The 24971-nt window shown below is 45.4% G+C and overlaps 1 protein-coding gene across 1 annotated transcript; it reads right to left on the reverse strand.

Annotated features, from left to right (window-relative positions):
* Positions 1 to 124: 124 nt before the first annotated feature.
* Positions 125 to 24755, reverse strand: LOC123061166 (gamma carbonic anhydrase 1, mitochondrial). Its single transcript, XM_044484112.1, has 5 exons — positions 24453 to 24755; positions 21823 to 21966; positions 4168 to 4293; positions 1073 to 1224; positions 125 to 721 (listed from the first exon to the last, which is right to left on the reverse strand). Exons 1-5 carry the CDS (start codon positions 24556 to 24558, stop codon positions 461 to 463), a joined length of 789 nt encoding a protein of 262 aa, XP_044340047.1. The 5' UTR covers positions 24559 to 24755; the 3' UTR covers positions 125 to 460.
* Positions 24756 to 24971: the final 216 nt, after the last annotated feature.

The raw sequence follows: 24971 nt of genomic DNA on the forward strand, positions 1-24971 counted from the left end.
ACTACCTCCAATCCATATTAATTGTCCTGCTTTAGTCCAACTTTGTACTAAAGTTATACTAAATCAACGGCAACTGACATGGATCGAAGAGAGTACAGACAAACATAAATCCAACACCAACCAATTCACCAATAAAATTTATCCTTCAGTACCTTTTGTTATCAAAATATTTATTCAATTAAGCATTTAACTACAGGCCAACAGTTCATGTGCTGCCTCCAGTGCATCTCGCAATTTCAGCCAGAGTAAACTATGCACACAGCGCATGCTACTGGTAAATTTGTGCGAAATGGATCTATTTGTTCCATGGATCTTGAACATATGGAATACAGAAACTGAAGTACATGGTCAGCTTTAGAACATTGCTCGACCCAAAATTACTGAAGTAAAAGTAAACTGCCAAACTCACTGGACAGATAGAGATATAAGAATCCAAACTGAAGGTGGTGATAAGAAAAGCTTATTGGGCAGGAGTAGGACTGGGGGGCGCCAGCTCTGGAGGGACCTCTCGAGTGACACTAAGCATGGAATCGTGTTCATCGCCCTCGTGAGCAAATTTCTTGCGCAGCACTTTCTCAAAATCAATCTTTTCCAAGGGTTTAGCATTCTCAACAGCATGTGCCTTGGCTAAGTTGGAATAGTTGGCAGCTGATTCCGCAATAAAAGCGATCTCCTCGTCTGTGAGCTTCCTCAGAAATTTTGCAGGGTTTCCACCCCATACCTAAATTGAACAGAGATAGTCAACAACAGAGCACTTGCTGAGATAAGATTATCAAACAAGAGTTATGAAGCATTTTTTTTGTTTCATCCAAATGGCATAAATGCATGGCATCAAAGTCACTGAAAATGCAATTACCCCCCAAAAAAAGCATCATGAAGCATGTCACAATATCTAGTAGTGTCAAAAGGGTTTTTGTATCTAAGAAAATGGGGTCTTCTCTTAACACATGCTAATCCAGATTCAGACATACCTTATCATAAATAACCGTTAGTTAATTAAAACCAGATGAGCAAACGTGTCTGAGATGACCTAAATAAGAATCCAAACAATAGTGGTCAAGTAAAGCACAACCTCTCCACAAGGGATCCTCGTGTTCTGTCTTACAAGGGCTCCAGCAGCAACCATCCCATGCTTTTCCACAACAACACCATCTAACAGGGTAGCTCCCATACCAACAAAAGCTTCATCCTCAACAGTGCATCCTTGTAATACAGCACTATGCCCTGCGAAACAAAGTTTGGAATATATATGTTATCCGAATTATCAGTGAATATTTTACACGAGAATGAAGGTCCTAAATAGCAGATAACTGGTTGGTGTCAGATTGGTTTTGGCATTTCAGATAGTGAGCAAGATGAGAGGCAATGGTTGGTGTCAGATTGGTTTAAATTTCCAATACAAATGTTTATTGATGGTGCATATCCTCTGACAAATGTATGTCATGCTAACTCTACCAAGGTTTTACACAAAAGCTCATGAAGGGCACATGGGGGCTTTGGCTATGGCATCAGGAATCAAGAAGGAGAAGATGTCTTAAGCTTTGCTCTAGCCTACGACATGATTGTAGCTAACACCCTCTTCAAAAAGAGAGAATCACATCTGGTGACTTTTAGTAGTGGCCAACACTCCAGCCAGATTGATTTCATCCTCTCGAGAAGAGAAGATAGGCGTGCGTGCCTAGATTGTAAGGTGATACCTGGAGAGAGTGTTGTCGCTCAGCATAAGCTGGTGGTTGCTGACTTCCGCTTTCGGATTCGTGTCCAGCGGGATAAGCGTGCGAAAGTCGCTAGAACAAAGTGGTGGAAGCTCAAGGGGGAGGTAGCTCGGGTGTTCAAGGAAAGGGTCATTAAGGAGGGCCCTTGGGAGGAAGGAGGGGATGCGAACAATGTGTGGATGAAGATGGCGACTTGCATCCGTAAGGTGGCCTCGGAGGAGTTTGGAGTGTCCAGGGGAAGGAGAAGCGAAGCTAAGGATACCTGGTGGTGGAATGATGATGTCCAGAAGGTGATTAAGGAGAAGAAAGATTGTTTCAGGCGCCTGTACCTGGATAGGAGTGCAGACAACATAGAGAAGTACAAGATGGCAAGGAAGGCCGCAAAGCGAGCTGTCGGTGAAGCAAGGGGTCGGGCGTATGAGGACCTCTACTGCCGGTTAGGCACGAAGGAAGGCGAAAGGGACATCTATAAGATGGCCAAGATCCGAGAGAGGAAGACGAGGGATGTTGGCCAAGTCAAATGCATTAAGGATGGAGCAGACCAACTCCTGGTGAAGGACGAGGAGATTAAGCATAGATGGCGGGAGTACTTCGACAAGTTGTTCAATGAGGAGAATGATAGTTCTACCATTGAACTGGACAACTCCTTTGATGAGACCAGCATGCGTTTTGTGCGGCGAATCCAGGAATCTGAGGTCAAGGAGGCTTTAAAAAGGATGAAAGGAGGCAAGGCGATGGGCCCTGATTGTATCCCCATTGAGGTGTGAAAAGGCCTTGGGGACATAGCGATAGTATGGCTAACCAAGCTTTCCAACCTCATTTTCCGGGCAAACAAGATGCCAGAAGAATGGAGATGGAGTATATTAGTACCAATCTTCAAGAAGAAGGGGGGTGTTCGGAGTTGTACTAATTAGTAATTACCGTGGAATTAAGTTGATGAGCCATACAATGAAGCTATGGGAGAGAGTCATTGAGCACCACTTAAGAAGAATGACAAGCGTGACCAAAAATCAGTTTGGTTTCATGCCTGGGATGTCGGCCATGGAAGCCATTTTCTTGGTACGACAACTTATGGAGAGATACAGGGAACAAAAGAAGGACTTGCATATGGTGTTCATTGACTTGGAGAAGGCCTATGGAGACAAACAAAGTCCAAGCAAAGTACACTACCCTCATCAAGGACATGTACGTTAATGTTGTGACAAGTATTCGAACAAATGATGTCGACACTGATGACTTCCCGATTAAAATAGGACTGCATCAGGGGTCAGCTTTGAGCCCTTATCTTTTTGCCTTGGTGATGGATGAGGTCACAAGAGATATACAACGAGATATCCCATGGTGTATGCTCTTTGCGGATGATGTGGTGCTAGTTGACGATAATCAGACGGGAGTAAATAGGAAGTTAGAGTTATGGAGACAAACCTTGGAATCGAAAGGATTTAGGCTTAGTAGAACTAAAACCGAGTACATGATGTGCGGTTTCGGTACTACTAGGCGCGAGGAGGAGGAGGTTACCCTTGATGGGCATATGGGTCAATGCTGCAGAAGGATGGGGGTATTGATGAAGATGTGAACCATTGAATCAAAGTCGGATGGATGAAGTGGCGCCAAGCTTCTGGCATCCTCTATGATAAAAGAGTGCCACAAAAGCTAAAAGGCAAGTTCTACAGGACAGCGGTTCGACCCACAATGTTGTATGGCGCGGAGTGTTGGCCGACTAGAAGGCGACATGTTCAGCAATTAGGTGTGGCGAAGATGCGTATGTTGAGATGGATGTGTGGCCACACGAGGAAGGATCGAGTCCGGAATGATGGGGTAGCACCAATTGAAGAGAAGCTTGTTCAACATGGTCTGAGATGGTTTGGGCATATTTAGCGCAGGCCTCCAGAAGCTCCAGTGCATAGCGGACGGCTCAAGCATGCGGAGAATGTCAAGAGAGGTCGGGGTAGACCAAATTTGACATGGGAGGAGTCTGTAAAGAGAGATGTGAAGGATTGGAGTATCACCAAAGAACTAGCTATGGACAGGGGTGCGTGGAAGCTTGCTATCCATGTGCCCGAACCATGAATTGGTCGCGAGATCTTATGGGTTTCACCTCTAGCCTACCCCAACTTGTTTGGGATTAAAGGCTTTGTTGTTGTTGTTGATGTTGTTGCTCAATTGCTCAAACTTGTCTTCAAAATTATCTATACTATTGTGTTGGAACAAAAACAAGGTAGCGGAGTGATATCTGTCTGGTATGTTTGTTTCCAGTTTACTTACCATAGAATTAGGGCTCCAATAACAAAATATTTGTGGATACTGATGAAAAGTAGCACCCCGGAAAAGATCAATAGCAATTTTACTATACTAGACTTTGGTCTAAGCAGATAATGAACAATTGAACATAGTGAGGCTGTGGAATAAATCAGTGGTTAAAACAAGAACCAGAAGGTAAATCTATTTTTACCTACTGTGACATTGTCGCCAATGATAGTTGGAAAGACTTTGCCACTTAGATTAGATTTTGCCACATGCACAACAGAATTATCCTGTATATTGGTCCCAGATCCAACTTGAACGTTATTTGCATCACCTGTAACCAAGTATGTTAAGTAACTTGTAGGAAGCATGACTAACAACTGAAGTCACACACTCACAGTACAGTATGATACATAAGGATATAAATAAACTTGGGAACTACTAGTAAACAATACATAAAATAGAAAAGGTGTTTCCAGCTGTAGATATCAATTCCATGAAAACATTTTCTTCGCAAGAACAAAATTCCATGAAAATATTTGCTTCATGGTAAAAATCATCTTTACTGGTGTCTTGCATCAGCCAGTCAAAGCTTATTTCTTCTCCGGCAGGCACACCTGTCAGTGCACTGCCTGTAACGAAGAGCAAGAACAAAATGCACTAATCAGTTTTCAGTTGTGAGACCCCTTGAGGATAAGTGAGAGCACTAATCTCCCTCACCAATCCCATTCTAATCGATATCCTCTATCATCTCAAGATAAGAGCACAGTGCCTAGGCTGATCTCTGCAGAGTTATGACAGGTGATGCATACCTATGGTGGTGCTGCTACAGCGTGTAGGGTACAACAGTCTGGGCAGCCTCCGACAGAGTGGTATGTCAGTGTTCTTATTTTTTCTATGTGATGCTCACAGTGGTGTTACTTAAACCGGAGGTTCAAGTGCATCGCTCCACTAGCCACATATGCTGGACAGGAACAGACGTATCCTACGACGAAGGTGGGGAGGTATTATTCTCCGTAAAACATCGCTGCGGCGTGTCTCCCCATCTTTCAGATGCTGCGACTGTGCTATGTGAGATTTTTTGTTCATCCGCCCATTACTTTCTTGCAGTGAGCACTAGAACTAGTGTTATTCCTATCCATGGTCTTCAATTCTTAGTTAGATCTTACTTGTACATGTTTAAAAATTCCCAAAAGTGTTAACGATTTGTCATCCTGCTGAAAATTTCTTAGTTGTTGTGTTAGTAGCTGTGAACATAAATTATTGTAGTGCTACCGCCCCCTGCTAGTTAGATGCACACGCATTCATCTAACTAGTGATAGACACGGTGACATTCTAGTAAAGAACTCAAGTGTTTTATTAAGCTACCAGCACGAGGGAAATGATTCGGAAGATAACAGATCATATAGCAGCTTTATTAACTACTTCCTCAGTCTGGGTTTATAAGCCCCCTTGTATTGGGGTCAAAATTTGACCATAGAATTGACTACCAAAATCAATGGTCAACATAACACCTATTCCCCGCATTTATTGCCCAGCCAATTAATCAGGCCGTCAGACCGAGTAATCCAGGGAGCAGCGATTAATTGGGCTGCTGTGCATATCTGCAGTCGCCCCACATATTAGGGCTAGGGAAATTGCGGCTCCAGCTCCCCTCTCCGGCTCACAAATCAAGCAGCCGCTGGCCAGCTCCTCAACCCCCCCCCCCCCACCACCACCACCACCACCTCCTCCCCACCCCAAACGAGCGCCCCGACCTTCAGCAGCTCGAGCTCACCTCCCCCACCCAACCAGCCGGCGGCACTGCCCCTCACCTCGGACGCTGCTGTCTCTGCTGCAGTACTGCAGCCAAAGCCAATGAAGGTCACCTTCACCTCCACCGTTGCACTGTCCATGGCGTCCAGCAGCAAGGTATGTTGCTGCTCCTCCCACCTAAAAAGCACGGACACGGGGACGGAAAGACGGGGATACGCACATACGGGGACACGGGATACGGCATTTTTCGAAAACAGCCATTCGGGGATACGGCAGGGTATATCAATATATAGAAAAAAATAACAGCATGTAATAAAGATTTAATGATAATTTTTTATCAGAGATTTTGTACTGGATATATGTTTTTTGTAAAGGAATTACTGGATATATGTTGCCTCATTTCTATTGATAAAAGACTTTGGGGCAGCCCATAGTCCCATACGAACCCTCCACTCAGACCCATGTAGCTCTCCACTCAGGGCCCATATAAGGTCCAGTTCCTGAAACCCTAGACTAGTCAGCTCCTTTAGCCCTTCTCTTCTTGTTTCCTCCAGCCGCCTGAGAGCTGCAGAGAGCAGAAAAAAGATTGCGCCGCCACTTATATCTTCTTCCTCGCTGCTGGCTGCAGTCCCCATCTTTCTCCCTGCCCGGTCCTTCTTCCTTGTCCTCGAACGCCTTGCCATCTTCCTCTCTGCTGGATGGACGTTCTTCGTCGGGGGAAGAGCTGGGCTTGGGGAAACGGCGGCGGCGAGCCGGCGACCAGAGAAGCGAGTCCAGGCGGCTGCAGCCTCAAGCCTAGGCTGCGGCGGCGAGGCTGGCTCCCGAGTCCCCACCGTGTCCACACCGTATCTGCCGTATCCAGATTTCTTTCCGCCTTTTTTTAATTAGGAAAAGATGGGATACTGCGGGATACGTGTATCCCGGCGTATCCGCGTGTGTCCCCGTATCCCCCAGTACTAGGACGGCAATTCGGCAGTTTCTGCCGTATCCATGCTTTGTAGCCTCCCACCACTGTGAGGTGTTGCTAGTTTGCTGCAGAAATTGAGTTGTTGCTATTCCTCACTGCTCTGCTTGCATGTACAGGCAATGTTGTCAGGTCATATATAAATGAGCTTGCTGATTTATGCTCCATGTTGCTGGCTTGCTGCTGCTGTTGCTATTCTATAATCTATATAGATGTGCAAGTCATATATTTATTTGCATGTAGATCTGTAGATTGGCATGTGTACTGATATGTATGTAGAACAACATATAGATGTATTCTTATTTTACATACTTGTAGATTGGTATGTGTACTGATATGTATGCAACATTCATTTTTGTAGCAATCTATGGTTGCTTCAACTGCAGCAAGTGCTCCAACATTTAAAAGAAAATTTCAGATGACATGGGGCGGAAGTTTGGAGTCTTGTATGATCCTGATGATCTACAGAGGGTGAAATGCAGGTTGTGTGGAAAGGAGATCAGTATTAGGATAAGCAGATTGAAGCAACATGTTGGTCAAGTGAAACGTCAAGTAAAAAGTTGCATGGTGGTGAAGCAGCACAAGGTTGTGGAGGAGCAACTCCACCTTGCTGCTACAAAGTGTACAGCACTAGAGTTGAAGGAACTACTTCAACGTGTTGCGCTAGATATCATTCTAGAGGCGAATGTAGGCCAATATGGCAGCAGGAGTTCAATCCAGAACTCCTAGAGCACAAGATCTACTCCAAGATCTTAGATAAGAACACCAAGATATATTATAGATAGTGGGGGTACATCATCTGGGTACAAACTAGAGGTGACGACCTCTATTTATAGGGCTTTGGGTAGTCTTCACATACTTCTAGTTATGGCTAGAACACTCCGGAAAACATTACTTAAGATTCACCATTATACTCATAGCTACTCACAACTAGACGACTCTAGAAAACAGTAGGTAGGGTAGAGAAGAAATACTACACTAGAGTGGAAGTATCTAGAAGTAGCCAAACAGATCTAGCATGTGGTTTCCTTTTTCTATTTTTCTCGTCTATTGTTCCTCATCATTCTCCCCGGGTTGTTTGGAACTCGCCCTCGAGTTATCTTCATAGAGCACTTCTTCTGGATGGTAGAGAGTCAAGTCCGCAACATTGAAAGTGTTGGATATGCCCATGTCGCTTGGAAGATCTGCCCATGTCGCCTGGAAGATCTATCACATAGGCATTATCATTTATCTTCCTCATGGTAGAGAAGGACCCATACCTTCGCTGCCTAAGCTTCCCTTTTAACACCTAAAGGCAGCCTCTCTTTTCGGAGGTAGACCATCACCTTATCACCAACTTGGAATGATTTTGGCCTCCTTTTGCAATCAGCAAGTTGTTTATATTTCTGATTTTGTGCTTCCAAAACACCACAAATCTCTTCAAATAACTCAGTGTAATTATCAGCAAAGGACAATGCTGATTTTGAGTTTCCCCTTGATGGTAGCTTCACCAGGTCCACCACATATGTTGGAAATTTAGTTTAGACAATGGAAAAAGGCCTCCTTCCTGTGGACCTATGCTTGGAGTTATTGTAGAACTCTGCAGGAGATAAAGCCAAATCCCATTGCCCCTTTCTTTCTCCACCAATGCAACGGATCAGATTACCCAAAAACTTGTTCACCACTTCCATTTGTCCATGGGCAGTGCTAGAAAATTTCAATTCAATGTTGAATTGCTTCCACGAGGAGGAGGAGGAGGTCAGCCTTGATGGGCAGGTGGTGCCTCAGAAGTACACCTTTAGATATTTGGGGTCTATGCTGCAAAAGGATGGGGATATCGATGAAGATGTGAATCGTCGAATCAAAGCTGGATGGATGAAGTGGCACCAAGCTTTTGGCATTCTCTATGACAAGAGAGTGCCACAAAAGCTAAAAGGCAAGTTCCATAGGACGGCAGTTTGACCCTCTATGTTGTATGGCGCTGAGTGTTGGCTGACTAAAAGGTGACATGTTCAACAGTTAGGTGTGGCAGAGATGTGCATGTTGAGATGGATGTGTGGCCACACAAGGACCGAGTCCGGAATGATGATATACGAGATAGAGTTGGGGTAGCGCCGATTGAAGAGAAGCTTGTCCAACATCGTCTGAAAAGTTTGGTGTTAGAATCACTAAATCAAAGGAGCTGATTATTTTCCTTTATGCACATCATAAAACATTGTCCTTGACAAGGTCTTATACAAAAGAGAGAGACATTGTGAGACCAGGAGTGACAAGATTTGCTTCAGCATTTGTTACTTTGCAAAGTTCGGTTGCTAAGAAGGAATTAAGAGCAATGGTTTGTAGTGATGCTTGGGAAGAATGCAAGCACACAAGAACAAAGAAAGGAAAGTTAACTCATGCCACAATCATGAGTAGGGGCTATTGGAAAAATGTCTCTTTGCCTCAAGGTATTGGTTGTTTTATATTATAGCTAGTGGCTCTTTTTATGTTGTGTATGTAGGAGCTGTTTTATGTTGTCTCGAGTGTTGACTAATACTTTGGTATGTACCGTGCAAGGTTTTTGAGCCATTGATGAGATCCTTGTGTTGTCTACTGAGAGTTGTATTGCTTGTGCTGGCTAGAGATCAGAGAGGGCCCGAACCTGGGCAAATCCTTGTGTCTTGTGTGTAGCCATTCCGATCTGCCACTCGTACATCCCTCCGAACAAATTTAGCTATCCACCATACCCCTCCGAGTGTAGAAGTTAACCACGTTGCCTCAGTACACGTAGGATTAGGAAAAAGAGTAAGTGCGAGTCCTAGTAGTATTAGGATTCCTAGTCCTAGTCTATTTCCATAGTCCCTTATGGACGTGTATAAAAAGCACCCCAGGGGTGCTCCTTGTAACCAGAAAATTAGAGAAGAGAAAAGCAATACAAAGTATTCAACAGGTGCGACACGCACCTGTGGCCATCACATCGATTCGTTTTTGTGTTCGTTCTATTGGAAGAAGTCGCTACGTCCTACCAAAGATCAAATCGATCCTGTGTAATACAAGTCGCCGGCAAGTACGAGCTAGCTAGCTACTATCAATTAAGCTGCCTGCTTGGCTGCTTGTGAGGTTAGCTTGCACATATGTTGCTTTGGCTACTGGAGTTTACAAGTTACGCTATGTTTGGATGTATGGATTGGGAGGTAATATTGGCATTTGGCATTTGTAGCTCCCGAATGCCAGCGTTTGGATGCACTGGGTATTCGGTCGTGGCATCGTAGCCTGATATTGGACACAGCGCGCCAAGACTAGCGAGTGCCCGCGCGAATACCTTGCCTCCCCGCTCTGTTTTCGGCTGAAATTGCCCAGTCTGGCTCGCTTACCTCTTCAACCCTCCCCGTTCCTCCCCCGAAAACAGAGAACACAGGCCGCAGGAGAAGCGGCGCGGGAGAACAGCGGCGGCGCAGGTGGGTGCTCATCTCCCGCCGCCGTCCTCCTCCTTTCCCATCTCCGGCAGGTCTCCTCCATCTCCCGCTCCTCCTCCTCCTTCTCCCCTAGCTCCGGTAGGCCTTCTCCTCGTGCTTCATCTCCCCCTGCCCTCCCCAATCTCCCCAGCCCTTTCAGGTCCGATGGCCGCCGGCGACCCGTCCCTTGGATTGTCCCTCTCCCATCCCTACCAGCGGTAGCTCCGTCCATCTACCACCCCCCATCTGTCCTTCTCCCTCTCCTACTCAACCCTAATCCCATGACCTCCCCTCCCTCCCATTCAGATCTGATGGCTGCTCCCCCTCTTCCCCATCACAGTTCGTCCCTCCTCCCCAATATGTTTGCATACTAAGATACTAATCTGTCTTAAATTAACTCTGCTGCAGGTTATTTGTTTTGGATTGGCACATCCCTGTAGACCAACTGAAGGTATGTTCAAAGATAATTTTTGCTATCAGTAAGGAAAAAATAAGTTTTGTTTGGCCATGCATTCATGTGGTGAAGAGAACTAGAATCAGCATTTGACAATATAGTGAATGCTTGTTGTGCCCTGTCTTAAATGACTGAATGCTTGCTGAAATTTTGATAGCTTGTTGTAGCATAAATTACTACAACAATTTTTGATAGCTTGTCTTATATGCCTGATTGTATCTTGCTTGCTTATGTCGTATGGCTGATTGATGACTTGTCCTTAATAGCTAGCCGTAGCATAATTTTTGAAATGCTTGTTGTACCATGTCTTTGTATATTTACTTGTGTGATTGAATGAGGCATGAATGTCTAATTTGTGAAATGTAATGTAGCTGCACCATGTCTGACATGGACTTGGTTGCTTACATAAACGAGGAGAACAAAAGAAGAAAAGGAGACGGATAGTTTTGACCAAACTGTACTTTGAATCGTTTCTTCTTGGGATAGCATATCTTAGTACGAGGAGGGCACCAAGGGATTTAGGGAGTTTTAGTGACGATGAGGAAAAGAACATTCATCGGAAGTATTTGCTAAAAGGAATGTATGATGGGGCAGAAGTAACATGCTATGATCAGTTGCGTTTAACTAAAAGAAACTTCCATGACTTATGCACCATGTTGCGTGAGAGGGCTGGTCTTCATGACAGTGTCTATGTTTTCGTGGAAGAAAAGGTGGCAATGTTCTTGTTGGTAGTTGGCCATGGTATCAAAATGAGGATTCTGCGTGGCACTTACAAGCGCTCCTTATGGACTATTAGTACCCACTTTGACAATGTATTAACAGCGATTCTATCTCTAACCGCGGAGTTCATTAAGCTTCCTGATCCTTCTACTCAGCCACCTGATGATTACAAATGGAAGTGGTTTGGCAATGCACTTGGAGCGCTAGATGGGTGTCATGTTGATGTTTGTGTGCCCGTGTGTGACCAAGGGAGATATAGGAACAGGAAGCAAGCTATCAGCACTAACATGCTTGGTGTGGTTGATTGGAATATGAAATTTATGTATGTCTTGCCTGGCTGGGAGGGTTCAGCTTTAGAGATGTGTGGATGATCCTCTTCCGAAGATGATCCTCTAGATGATGCTAACTTAATTAGGAGTGTTCAAGTCAGCACTTCATGGACCAACTTTAGAGAGCAGCTAGCTAATGACATGTTTGACGAGTACCTCGTGAGACATGCTGAACTAGAGTTGGAGTAGGATGTGCGGGTCGACTAGATAATGGTGTTCTCTTTTGTGCTAGCTAGTTGATATGACTTTGGTGGGATGTGTGGATCAACCTTGATATGACTTTGGTGGAATGTGTGCCTTTTGGGTATTCTGTACATGCCTCATATTATGAAATTAATATGTGTGTGTGTGTGTGTGTGTGTGTGTGTGTGTGTGACATTACCTTGCTGTCTTTGTGTTTCAACTTACATGCACCTTATGTTGTCTTTGTGTTTGGATATTATGTGCATGAATTTTCTTGTAGGACCATGGCTGAAGGAGGTGGAAAAAAAATTGGTAGAAATTACCTCACATGGACAGATGAAATGGACACCGCACTACTCGAGGTCCTTGTTGAGCATCACAACAATGGCGATCATGCCCAGAATGGATGGAAGTCCCATGTCTACAGTGCTGTTATAGGTAATGTGCGTGAGAAGTGCTCTGTGACCATCACAAAGGAAAACATCAGTTCAAGGTGCAAAACCTTTGAAAAGCACTACGAGGCCATTAGCAAGATGCTATCTCAAAGTGGATTTGGGTGGGATTGGGTCAATAACAAGCTGTCAATTGATAGTGAAGATGTGTGGCTTAAATATGTCGTGGTAAGAAACTTATCCTTTCCACATTTTGATTATATTGTACATATGTAAGATCTACCTTTGTTTGACAATTCTCTCTTTTTTTTGTGTGTGTGTGTGTGCAGGCTAACAAGAAAGTAGGATTTTACAAGAACAGGGTCATTAAGAATTGGGATGCTATCACCACCATATACTCAAAAGATCATGCAAATGGTGAAGGCGCTGTCACTGGTGCTGAAACTGTTGTAGAACCAACTACGGAACCCAATGAAGCCTCTCCTGAAGTGCCACAACCATCCTGTGCCTTCTTGGGGATATGAAAGGCTCATTTCATGATGCTTTGAAGTCACTCGAGCCTTTACCTCTGCCTCAAGTTACACCTCCTGCTGAAATCCTTGCGACACTTGAGATGATCCCTGATCTAGCTCGTGGTGACATCTTGCGATCTTATGGTAAGTTGATCCTTAGCGAACGCTTGTACCAAGCGCTTCTTGAGCTTCCCATGAACATCGGGAAGGAATGGTTGTTGATGTTGAATTAGTAGAATGGCTCTTGATTGATAATATGTATGTGTGTTGCTACTCTTATTTCTCCTAGTTTGTGAGAGACTTCTAAACTTGTCCTAAAGTTGCATTGTTATGCACAAGACTTGCTATGTGTTCTGGATGGTGTGAGACATGTTATAATATGTAATGTTGTTGGCAAGGTTATCATAATATGTTGTTGTTGATGATAGTTTTTGGACAAATTGATGTTCTCAAGTTCATCATGATATGTGGCTGTTACATATAGTTTTCAGCCTAATTTTTCATGTTTTTGAACAGTTGATTGTGTTATCAAGTTCATCATAATATGCTGCTGTATACTACTGTAATGTACAGTTTTCAGCCTATTTTTCATGTTTTTGAGGAGTTGGAACTTGTCCAGTGCATGATAATATGTTCATGTTGCCTATGTACACTTTTCAGCCAATTTTTCTTGTATTTTATTTGCATGCAATTTTATTGTATTATAATACAATAATCTCTCAAATGTATGGCATGATGATCAGATTTAATTTCTCTGTGACAAGAGAGTGCCACAAAAGCTAAAAGGCAAGTTCTACAGGACGGCGATTCGACCCGCAATGTTGTATGGCGCGGAGTGTTGGCCGATTAAAAGGCGACATGTTCAACAGTTAGGTGTGGCGGAGATGCGTATGTTGAGATGGATGTGTGGCCACACGAGGAAGGATCGAGTCCGGAATGATGATATACGAGATAGAGTTGGGGTAGCACCAATTGAGGAGAAGCTTGTCCAACATCGTTTGAGATGGTTTGGGCATATTCAGCGCAGGCCTCCAGAAGCTCCAGTGCATAGCGGACGGCTAAAGCGTGCGGAGAATGTCAAGAGAGGGCGGGGTCGACCGATTTTGACATGGGAGGAGTCCGTTAAGAGAGACCTGAAGGATTGGAGTATCGACAAAGAGCTAGCTATGGACAGGGGTGCGTGGAAGCTTGCTATCCATGTGCCAGAGCCATGAGTTGGTTGCGAGATCTTATGGGTTTCACCTCTAGCCTACCCCAACTTGTTTGGGACTAAAGGCTTTGTTGTTGTTGTACAAGAAATTATTATATTGTTCATACATTTCACAATGCCCAATTCTACACTATGCGCATCCAAACAAGATTTGGCATTCCTCCGTCCCTTGAATTCCAAGTGCCCAATACAAGAACATCCAAACACAAAGTGTGGCATTGCAGCTCAATACCAATGCCTTGGGATATTAGGCATTGGAGCCAATGCAATATCCAGGTCTTGAATGTCTACATCCAAACAGAGCGTTAGGGTTTCAAAACCAACACTTGTTATCTAGAGCCTCGACGATCTACGATCTACGATGACGGACAGCGACGCTGAGTCAGTCAAGTCTGGCAACGGCGGTTCCAAGGCGAACAAGAACAGCGACAAGGTGAAGAAGGGCGGCAAGTCAGCGACTAGTGGTGGCGGAACGGGCGGCGCCAACGTACTGGCGCATCGCAATATCCCCATCCAGTACCCGATGCTCACCGACGCCAACTACGGCGTGTGGGCGGTGAATATGAAGATCATTCTCCGAACCCTTCGAGTGTGGGAGGCCATCACGGACGACGACTTCGACCAGGAGTGCGACGAAGGTGCCATGGCCGCCATAGCCCAGTCTGTGCCGGATTTCGTGCTGATGACATTGGCGGAGTTCGAGACAGCAAGAGAGGCATGGAACGCACTCAAAGAGATGAGGATTGGAGAAGATCGCGTCACGAAGGCTCGGGCACAAGTGATGAAGCGCCAATTTCACAAGTTGCAGATGGAGGAAACTGAATCGGTGAACGACTATGCCATGCGTCTGACTACATTGGTGGGAGAGATCTGCGCGCTTGGTGCGAAGCTCGAGGAAGCCGAGATTGTGGAGAAGTTTTTCAGTTCGGTGACTGATAAATTCACGTTCATCATCGGCACGCTCGAGCAGCTTTACGACATCAACGACATGACCATAATGAAGGCGATCGGACGCTTGCGGACATGGGAAGAGAATGCTCGTGGCTGTCGGAAAGGCAAAGGAGGAGGTGGTGACCAACTCATGTACTCGCGCGCAGATTGGGAGGCCCCAAGTAGCAAAGGAAGGCGTGACGGTGGTGAAGGCTCAAACAACGCGAAGCGCGGCGGACAAACCGGAAAAGGCAAAGGAAAAGGCAAGCCACAAAGTCATGGTAAGGTGGACCGATCTAAAGAGCGGAAGCCACGGAACTTGGATATGTCCGAGGTCAAGTGCTATAACTGCAACGAGATGGGTCACTTTGCGAAGGATTGTCCGGAGCCTAACAAGCGGGAGATCAAGGCAAATTTGGCAAAGCAGGAAGACGTACGTCCAGGTCTTCTGATGGCCGAAGTTTGTGATCTCGTCCAAACAGCAGTTGCGAAGCCAAACCGGAAGGTGCTTACTTCATGAGAAAAAGGTAACACCAAAGTTATCCGGGAGTCGGAACATGTCGTGGTATCTAGACACAGGTGCCAGTAACCACATGACGGGGTGCAAGGAGAAGTTTCTCGAGCTGGAATATGATGTTCAAGGCTCGGTCAAGTTCGGTGATGGTTCAAATGTGGAGATTTGCGGGCAAGGTTCTGTCCTCTTCGAGGGTCTCATAGGAGAACATCGCATACTCACCGGAGTGTACTACATCCCACGGCTTCGCAACAACATCATCTCTGTCGGGAAACTTGACGAGAATGGATGCAAGGTGGATATTGAGAACGGAGTGTTGACGATCTTCGACAACCTCCGAAACGTGCTAACCCGTGTTAATCGCACACGGAACAGGCTCTATATCCTCAACCTTGATCAATCTCAACCAGAGTGTTGGCTCGCCAAGAGTGATGACGATTCATGGATATGGCATGCTAGATTTGGACACGTTAACTTCTACGCCTTGAAGAAGATGTCGAAGATGGAGATGGTATCTGGGATGCCGTTTATCGACCATGTTGATCGAGTATGTGATGGGTGCTTCGTTGGAAAACAACACCGCAGGCCATTCCCTGCTCAGTCTACCTATCATGCAAGTCATGCACTCAAGCTGCTCCATGGTGATCTATGTGGCCCTATCACCCCAGCAACTCATGGAGGAAAGAAGTACTTCTTCCTTGTGGTAGATGACTACTCGAGATATATGTGGGTCGTTCTCCTACGATCTAAAGATGAGGTGTTTGAAGCATTCAAGAAGCTAAAGGCTACAACGGAGATGGAACACAAGTTGAAGGTTCGCGCTCTACGGACAGATCGCGGCGGAGAGTTTACATCGAACGAGTTCAACGACTACTGCGAGAAGATTGGCATAAAGAGGTTCCTCACGGCACCTTATACGCCGCAGCAGAACGGGGTTGTTGAAAGGCGCAATCGAACCGTCGTTGACATGGCAAGGAGCTTACTCAAGAGCAAGAATCTGCCGGGGACATTTTAGGGAGAAGCTGTCTCGACAGCAGTCTATCTTCTCAACCGGGCTCCAACGAAGGCGGTGATCGGCAAGACTCCGTATGAAGCAATTTACGGATGGAAGCCGAATGTGTCTCATCTACGAACGTTCGGGTGTGTGGCGCATGTGAAGACGGCGGAGCCGCATCTCTCAAAGCTTGCCGATCGCAGCACCAAGATGGTGTTCATCGGATAAGAGAGAAGTTCCGGCACCAAGGCATACTGCTTCTACGATCCACGAACCAAGCGTCTACGAATTTCACGCAACGTCGTATTTGAAGAAAACCAAGCGTGGAATTGGAGCGCAACAGCCAACAATGCTCCAAATGGTAATATATTCACGGTTGAATTTCCAACGGATGATGATGCAGGGGAGGACGTCCAGGTGGTTGGCAAGACGCCCAACCAAGGTGACCACAATGGTAGTGATCATCATGGTGCCGACACCAAACGACAACGCGCATGGGTCGCAAGGTGATAGCGACAACGATGTGCAAGACACAGGTAGAGATCTCAACAACGACATCGACAATGAGGCGCATAGTGATGATGACAATCAAGATGATGGTCACGATCACGACGACTACGCCGACGACGCAGATGCCAACGACCCGGCATCTACCACGCCCGAGACTCGACCGTCTTCCTCAAGTGCATCGACGCCGACACAATTTGTGTCGCCTCCTTCGCAAGCCACAACGGATTCTTCCGGGCCTCATCGCTACAAGACCCTCAAGAAAGTCTACAAGTACGCAAAGCCAGTTACGCTCGAGTGCTCCGATTTGTGTTTACTCGGAGTTGAGGAGCCGGCGAACTTCGTAGAGGCGAGCAAAAGTTCAAGTTGGATGCACGCCATGGATGAGGAGATGAAGGCGATCGAGAGCAATGGCACGTGGACTTTGGTAACCCGACCTCCAAACCAAAAGGCCATAGGTTTGAAGTGGGTTTACAAGTTAAAGAAGGACACGAAGGGTGCCATTGTAAAGTACAAGGCAAGACTCGTCGCAAAGGGCTACGTACAACATCAAGGAGTTGACTATGAGGAGGTGTTTGCACCGGTTGCTCGAATCGAGACCGTGAGAGTGCTCCTAGCTTTGGCAGCAAAGAAGAAGTGTACGTGGAACAACCCCTCGGCTACGAGAAGAAAGGCGAAGAAGCGAAAGTTTACAAGCTCAAGAAGGCACTTTACGGGTTGAAGCAAGCCCCAAGAGCTTGGAACGCAAAGTTAGACCGAAGTTTGATCTCGCTCGGGTTCAAGAGATGCCCCCTCGAGCACGCCGTCTATACAAAGAACTCCAAAGGATCAAACCTGCTAGTTGGAGTTTATGTCGACAATCTGATTATCACCGGAGATAGCGCGCAAGAAATTGAACGTTTCAAGGCATGAAGAAGAAGAAGTTTAGCATGAGCGATTTGGGATTACTCAGCTATTACTTGGGCATCGAAGTGAAGCAAAGCTCCGGGGAGATTTCCCTATGTCAATCGGCTTATGCGGTCAAGTTATTGGACAAGTGTGGCATGACAGATTGCTACAAGACACAAGCTCCAATGGACCAACGCCACAAGTTGAGCAAGCGTAGCTCAAATCCGCCAGTGGACACCACAATGTATCGAAGCGTTGTGGGCAGCCTAAGATATTTGGTGCATACCCGACCTGACTTGGCTTATTCAGTCGGGATCGTGAGTCGTTTCATGGAGAATCCGACAACCGAGCACATGAGCGCGGTCAAGCAAATCTTGCGCTATGTGAAAGGCACTATTAATCTTGGCTGCACGTACAGAAAGGGAAAGGAAGGGTTGATCCTTCATGGATACTCAGATAGTGACATGGCAAGTGATGTGGATGACCGGAAAAGCACCACGGGCATGATATTCTACCTTGGCCCAAATCCTATCAGCTGGAATTCTCAGAAACAAAAGGTGGTTGCGTTGTCTTGATGCGAGGCAGAATACATAGCGGCAAGCACAGCGGCTTGTCAAGCAGTGTGGCTGAGAAGACTCCTAGCTGATCTTGCAAAGTGGGAGGTGCAGAAGGTGTCATTGAAGATTGACAACCAAGCTGCAATCTCTTTGTGCAAAAATCCGGTTCATCACGAGAGGAGCAAGCACATAGATACCCGGTTCCACCATATCCGGGAGTGCATTGAGGAAGGGATGATCGAAGTCCAGCACGTGAACACGAAGGAGCAGCTTGCCGACATTCTCACGAAGTCCCTTGGTCGACAGAAGTTCACCGAGATGAGGAACAAAGTCGGAGTACATGAGATGCAGTCAAGCAACAAGGTTAAGGAGGTGAATGTAGAAGTTAACCACGTTGCCTCAGTACACGTAGGATTAGGAAAAAGAGTAAGTGCGAGTCCTAGTAGTATTAGGATTCCTAGTCCTAGTCTATTTCCATAGTCCCTTATGGACGTGTATAAAAAGCACCCCAGGGGTGCTCCTTGTAACCAGAAAATTAGAGAAGAGAAAAGCAATACAAAGTATTCAACAGGTGCGACACGCACCTGTGGCCATCACATCGATTCGTTTTTGTGTTCGTTCTATCGAAAGAAGTCGCTACGTCCTGCCAAAGATCGAATCGATCCTGTGTAATACAAGTCGCCGGCAAGTACGAGCTAGCTAGCTACTATCAATTAAGCTGCCTGCTTGGCTGCTTGTGAGGTTAGCTTGCACGTACGTTGCTTTGGCTACTGGAGTTTACAAGTTAGGGTTTCAAAACCAACACCAAGAGTACTGTCGGATCAGAAGTTACACTAACACCCAGCCAAACCGGCATTTGGGTGTGGCAAGACTGGTGCTGGCACACCACATGCGCCATGTATGCCCCTCAGCCTCCCCTGGAACCTGCAACTACACCCCTCCATTGCTCCTCTTTCTCCCCGACATTTCTCTCCTCCAAAGCTCAGGAGAGCATGTCGAACAACTCGATTGCGTGAGACATTGCGGCATCAATGTTGCAGCCCCGCAGCATTGGCTTGCTCCACTTGGTCCTCACAGCCTTCCTAGCCTTGACCAAGCCTCTAGAACCATCGCTAAGCCACAACAAGACTAAGAACGCTCATCGCTGCTTCCTACCACATGCAACCATGCGTGCCGCCCATGGCGCACCGACGACTGCCTGCAAATAAGCCAACCCGATCATGCCACGCTTCGCCACCGAACTCCGATCACTCTCAATCGAGCTCCCCGAGCTGCAATTTCTCCCATGCTAGCCTTCTTCCTCTCCGGCCGAGGACACCGCCGCAGCCTCGCAAATCAAGAGGGGCTTCCTCTTGGTCCCTTCCTCCAAGAGCTTCCTCTAATCCCTCTTAGCATGTTGAAATGCTCAATCGTGAGCGGGAAGCACCCCCCACAAGCCCACTCTCCATTGTTGTTGGTCCCGCTCTACTCCATCTCCCCACCGTTCTAGTCACAGCTGCCGACGTCCTCTTCTGACTCGCGTTGGCCGCCGCGCACCCCGCCATGGCATACTGGGTGAGCAGCCATGAGATGAACCGGCTCAACATCGTGCATGGACAACACCGACGTTGAAGCCCCACCATGCTCTTGGTTTGGGGCCGTGGCAAGGGGGTGGAGAGGGTAGCATGTATCGGATGTGTAGCGCCACCGTTCGTCAGTCTGCCGTCTAGCGTTGGGGTAATAGAGTGAAGGGTTGGGGAGTGAGGCGCCGCGACTCGGTGCCTTTAGTGAGCTAGCTGACATGGCAAATTGTAATGCCGATGAGGCGGTCGACTCGGTAAATACCAGCCGCATGAGCAAAAAAACAGTTTTCGCCCGGTTAAGGGGGGCGATGGGATAAGTTGGAGGTCATGCAGTAACCGGTTAATGAGTTCAGGGTTGATCCTTAAACCATCTGGTTAGTTGAGGATTGAAAAGTGGGCTTATCTCTATTTTATTAGTTAAACATATGGTCAAAGTTTGACCCAAAATACGTGGGGGGCTATATAATAAACCTGGAGAAAGTAGTAACAAGTAGATATAACGAAGCATAGAAGATCATGGATTGATATGGCATTAGTTCTACTGCTTATGAAAACATTAGCTCAACAAATAGCTAAATCTGAAAGATGGTGAGGCACAGACAACGATGGTGTCCACACAATAATATTATGTCACCGTTGCTGCAGGATATTGGCATCTGTTACAAGAGATATAACACCATCCATCCTAAGTGATAGACTTGAGACCTAGACTAAGCAACATGACAACATGAAGGAACACAAATATGGAGTATCACACTGAAGACAAGCATTGAAAAACACACAAAATACAAACACCAAGAAAGCACGCCGCTGGGGGTCATGAACATGCCTAGACCTAACCCGGTGCCGAATCATCAACTCGTGTGAGGCACCACAATGGCGGCGCCTTCAAGGCACCACAAAGAACAAAATCAAAACTGCAGTCAGAGTTGTAGGTTATGGGAGAGAAAGAGGCAGTGGACTGATAGAACTGGTGAGGAAGAGTAGCATCACTATTTATCCTCCTCGGATAACGTGCTGCTACGATTGTTCAATGAACAAACCCCTGAAATTGGACTTGCATCATGCCTTTTGTAAGGGAGTCGAGGGACAAGAAAGATCACATTTCTTGCTTGCTCTTCATTGTAAGCTGAGAGCCCCTCTCTTTCCTTTTTCTTCAAACGATATTCTTGTTTACAATACAACACAGCAACAGATCATCTGCGTTTTACTGCAAATGACAGGTGGGCCATCATACCGTATCCTCCTTGTAGTTTCCCTTTTTTGCAATTTTCAGTAAACGGCAAATCTTAAAGTTGGGAATTTAAATTATTTGTATACTGAGAAATTCCAGCATGGATCAAATAGATCTAGTGAAAGAAAAACTAGCTGCACTCAGGCGTCAACGTTTGCATAAGGTGGCAAGGCAAAAAAAAACATGGAGATGGAAAGACATGATCATGATCACCCACTGGTGGAGCTACGAATCAATCCTCTGTCTAATATCTAGTTACTAAAATCCATGGGGTCTATCTCTTCAAATCTTCATACTGCTGGGTATTTTGTTAAATTCAACTGCATATTTAAGGGAATAATAAACCATGGACTGTGCACGCCCACCGCACCTACAAGGCTACAACTAATGTACACTGAACTCACCCTTCTCAACATTATCTGCAACAAGACAATGCAAATGGATATGCATGGTGCATTTAGCCACAGAACTGTTGCTTATTTGTCTTGGATGATGTATTTATTTATGTATAGAAATGACAAATAACGAAAGATATGCTAGCCAAGAATAATATAGAACCAGAACTAGAAAGTAAATTGCATAAGATAAGAGCCGGAAGACTATTGGAAAAGAAACGCAGCACAACGGGGTGATTACTATCACACATTTTGGTACAGTCAAATCTGAATACAGGCACAATTTAGAAGCACCCATTAATTTAGCAAAGAAGATCAAAATGATGCTCACTGGAACACTGAGCACAAACCTCTTAAGACGCATCCGTACCAAATTGAAGACCCTTGCCCAACTTCAACATCGCCAATAAGGGATGCACTTGGAGCGACAAATGCCTCTTTGTGAACATGAGGGGCTTTGTCAAAGATGTTCATAAGTGTGCGATGCCTTGAAACTGGAAAGGTCCAAAACAAAATCATGTTAGCACTTTTATAGGTGTAGTTGCTCACAACAGCACAAAGAATTATAACATATGTCAACATAAAACATGGCCATAATAATTAGATGCAGTGCAGAACATAAGCAGCATCCTGAAGATAAAGATGCAGAAGATCAGGTAATCAAAAAGTGTCTCCGAGTTATCTGCCACTTCACAGCCACAGAAAGCTAATATGCAGATGAAGAAAAAACTTACAGATGGATAATTTTATCCAGAGTGTGACATGAAGAGGAAACACAAATTCATGAGCTTGATCAGAGATTAAGTGCTCAAAGAAGATAGTCGATGTAAGTGAAATGTCAATGCCTTTTTTACTGAAATGTGACATACTTAGATATCATTCAGGAGATGCACAATCAAAATGCTAACACGGAATTACTAAGCCTACAAATATATAAAAACAATCCAGCAGAAAACAGCAAAAATAACATCAGATATACAAGCAAGGGGTGAACACAACATATGCACATCCAAGGATAATGAGATCGATTAGGGAGAAATGTGCAGAACCAAAAAGTGTCCAGTCATATTTGTGTCACTCTCGGGAGCAGCGGGTACAGTACTGGAGCAAATTGCACAATTCACCATGTATACCGAACTCATTTGTATAAAACAAAACCTCTAAGAAATACATCCACAATCAGCCAATCCTCTGCCAAAGGAAAGCGCTTTATATCACCTAAACAAACTGTCTGCGTAGGCCAGCTTACTGACAGAGCAGAACTAGCTACAGGCACGATTCTGGGCTGATACGGTGGCAACAGTGTTGACATGGGAGATTGGCGCAGCCTGAGAGGCTAAGATTGAACAGTGTGTCTTGGGGTCTGCTGTGCAACAGAGAGACTACTCCAACGAGGCACATCAGATACCACCACAGTCCACGGCCAGCCAGCATTTTGAGACATGGCTGCGAGTGGGGGCTGTAAGCAAGTCAGATCCAATACTAGATTGCCAAAGATATTGTGTCATGCGGAAGGAAAACTTAAATGCTACGTTTATTGTGCAATTTACTCAAAGAGTTAATAATTTAAGGGTACAATTGCTTGCATACTAGAGTATTGTAGATTCAGGAGATTAAGAGTCTTTTGAAAGCAAACTACCAGTGTTAATTTCTACTCCCTCCGTTCCTAAATATTTGTCTTTCTAGATATTTGAACAAGTGACTACATACGGAGCAAAATGAGTGAATCTACACTCTAAAATATGTCTATATACATCCGTATGTGGTAGTCCATTTGAAATCTCTAAAAAGACAAATATTTAGGAACGGAGGGAGTATTTGAATCAAAGACAGATGTAAATGGCGATCCCTGGTCGGGGCAATAGTCAATCGCGACAAGAGATAATTCTAACAAGCAAGCTGCAGCACCAGCTACCTAGGGGGCTTTTGACGAACAATTAGTATGTTAAAATTTGGTTGTGTTATTCAAAATCACAATTATAAGGAAATAATTTTGAGTACAAAAAATCATATAACATTGCATACTTATGGAGTGACTGTTGTGGCCAAAGTCTTGTCTTAAACCGATAAAAACACGCCCTACATTTTGCAACAGAATGAGTAAAACCTCAAACAATAAATGGAGTAGGATGGTCCATGGCGATGATAACAGAACTGGAGCTATTAAATTATCTTCAAGCATCTTAGTGAGCATCAACTCGTCGGAGGAAACCATCATCGACAGCTCTAGAACTTCTAAAATTTTAGTTGACATCGTGTAAAATCTCAAAAGCCATGACCGACTATCTGTAAAGATAAAGGTAAATCTTACCAATAACGATATAAGTTATTTGAAACAAACAAATTATCAAAAACATTATTAAACTCCAACCACAACCCCCGTCTTGGACAGGAATTCCTCGAGTTTCAGCTCACCTGGTATGGTAAATAAAAAGGCCTAGAACGATAAAGGGGGCAGAAAGGAGCTCAAGAATGTTTAACAGAACTACAGCTATTCGTATAGCATCCCAATATCATGGCAAATACCTAACGATAATAGATATTGCGGATAGCAATTTGACATATTCAGGACTTTCAGTTAATATCCCATTGGTATAAACAATTGGGTAAGTAGCAAGTTCTACCAAAGAATGATCCATAATCCATACAACTGTCCACCTCCATAATTTTAGCACACTATGAAGCAACCTGCGTAGAAAGACACCTCAATTTGAATTCGAATCTTAGCATGTGAATTAACGACGAATGCACGATGACCTAAGAATAGATAACCCTAGACCAACCCCAACCTAATGGGGCACACATGACCGTAATATTTCCTGAACCGTCCCTAACCCTAGGCGGCAATCCCGAAATGCTCACTCATTTGGGACCGCCAGAGAAGACCGAATCCACGCGATGCCCGAAGTATCTGCAGAAATCGGCGAGGGAGGGGCGAAAGGTAGGATTATTAGGGGCGAGGGAAGGTGTTTATGCTTACTCTGCTCGTGGAAGAAGTAGTTCCCCTGGAGGCGACAGCCGAGGCGGTCGAGGGCCTGACCGGTCTCCCGGATCCAGAAACCTACCGCGTAAAACGCCTTCGCCATATCTCCGGGCGGCGGCGGGCAAGATCGCAGAACGGCGACTGCGTAGGCGCAGAGGCGGCGGTGGCCTTGCGTTTGTTGGCTCCTGGCCTTGGCCCGTGGGAGATCTCGAGGAGAGAGGGGGGCTGAGCTGAGGGGGTCAGGAGGGAGAGAGTGGGGACTGGGCCTGTGGAGAGCGCTGGCGCTTCTTCGGCCGCTCACGGAACATCAAACAATAAATATGTTCTACAAACAATAAGGTTGGTCATAGTGAGGAGTAACTTAGACTAGTATCATATGCATGACACTAGTATAAGTTACTATCTTTATAGTGCAAAGTAACATAATAATAGTGTCATAGATTGGTTCATTTATTAGGTTGTATGCTCATTCTTTTTCGGGAAGCGCTATGTTACAGTAACATATTATGTTACTCT

The sequence above is a fragment of the Triticum aestivum genome, chromosome 3A (assembly GCF_018294505.1).
Source record: "Triticum aestivum cultivar Chinese Spring chromosome 3A, IWGSC CS RefSeq v2.1, whole genome shotgun sequence".
In the NCBI taxonomy this organism is placed as follows: domain Eukaryota; kingdom Viridiplantae; phylum Streptophyta; class Magnoliopsida; order Poales; family Poaceae; genus Triticum; species Triticum aestivum.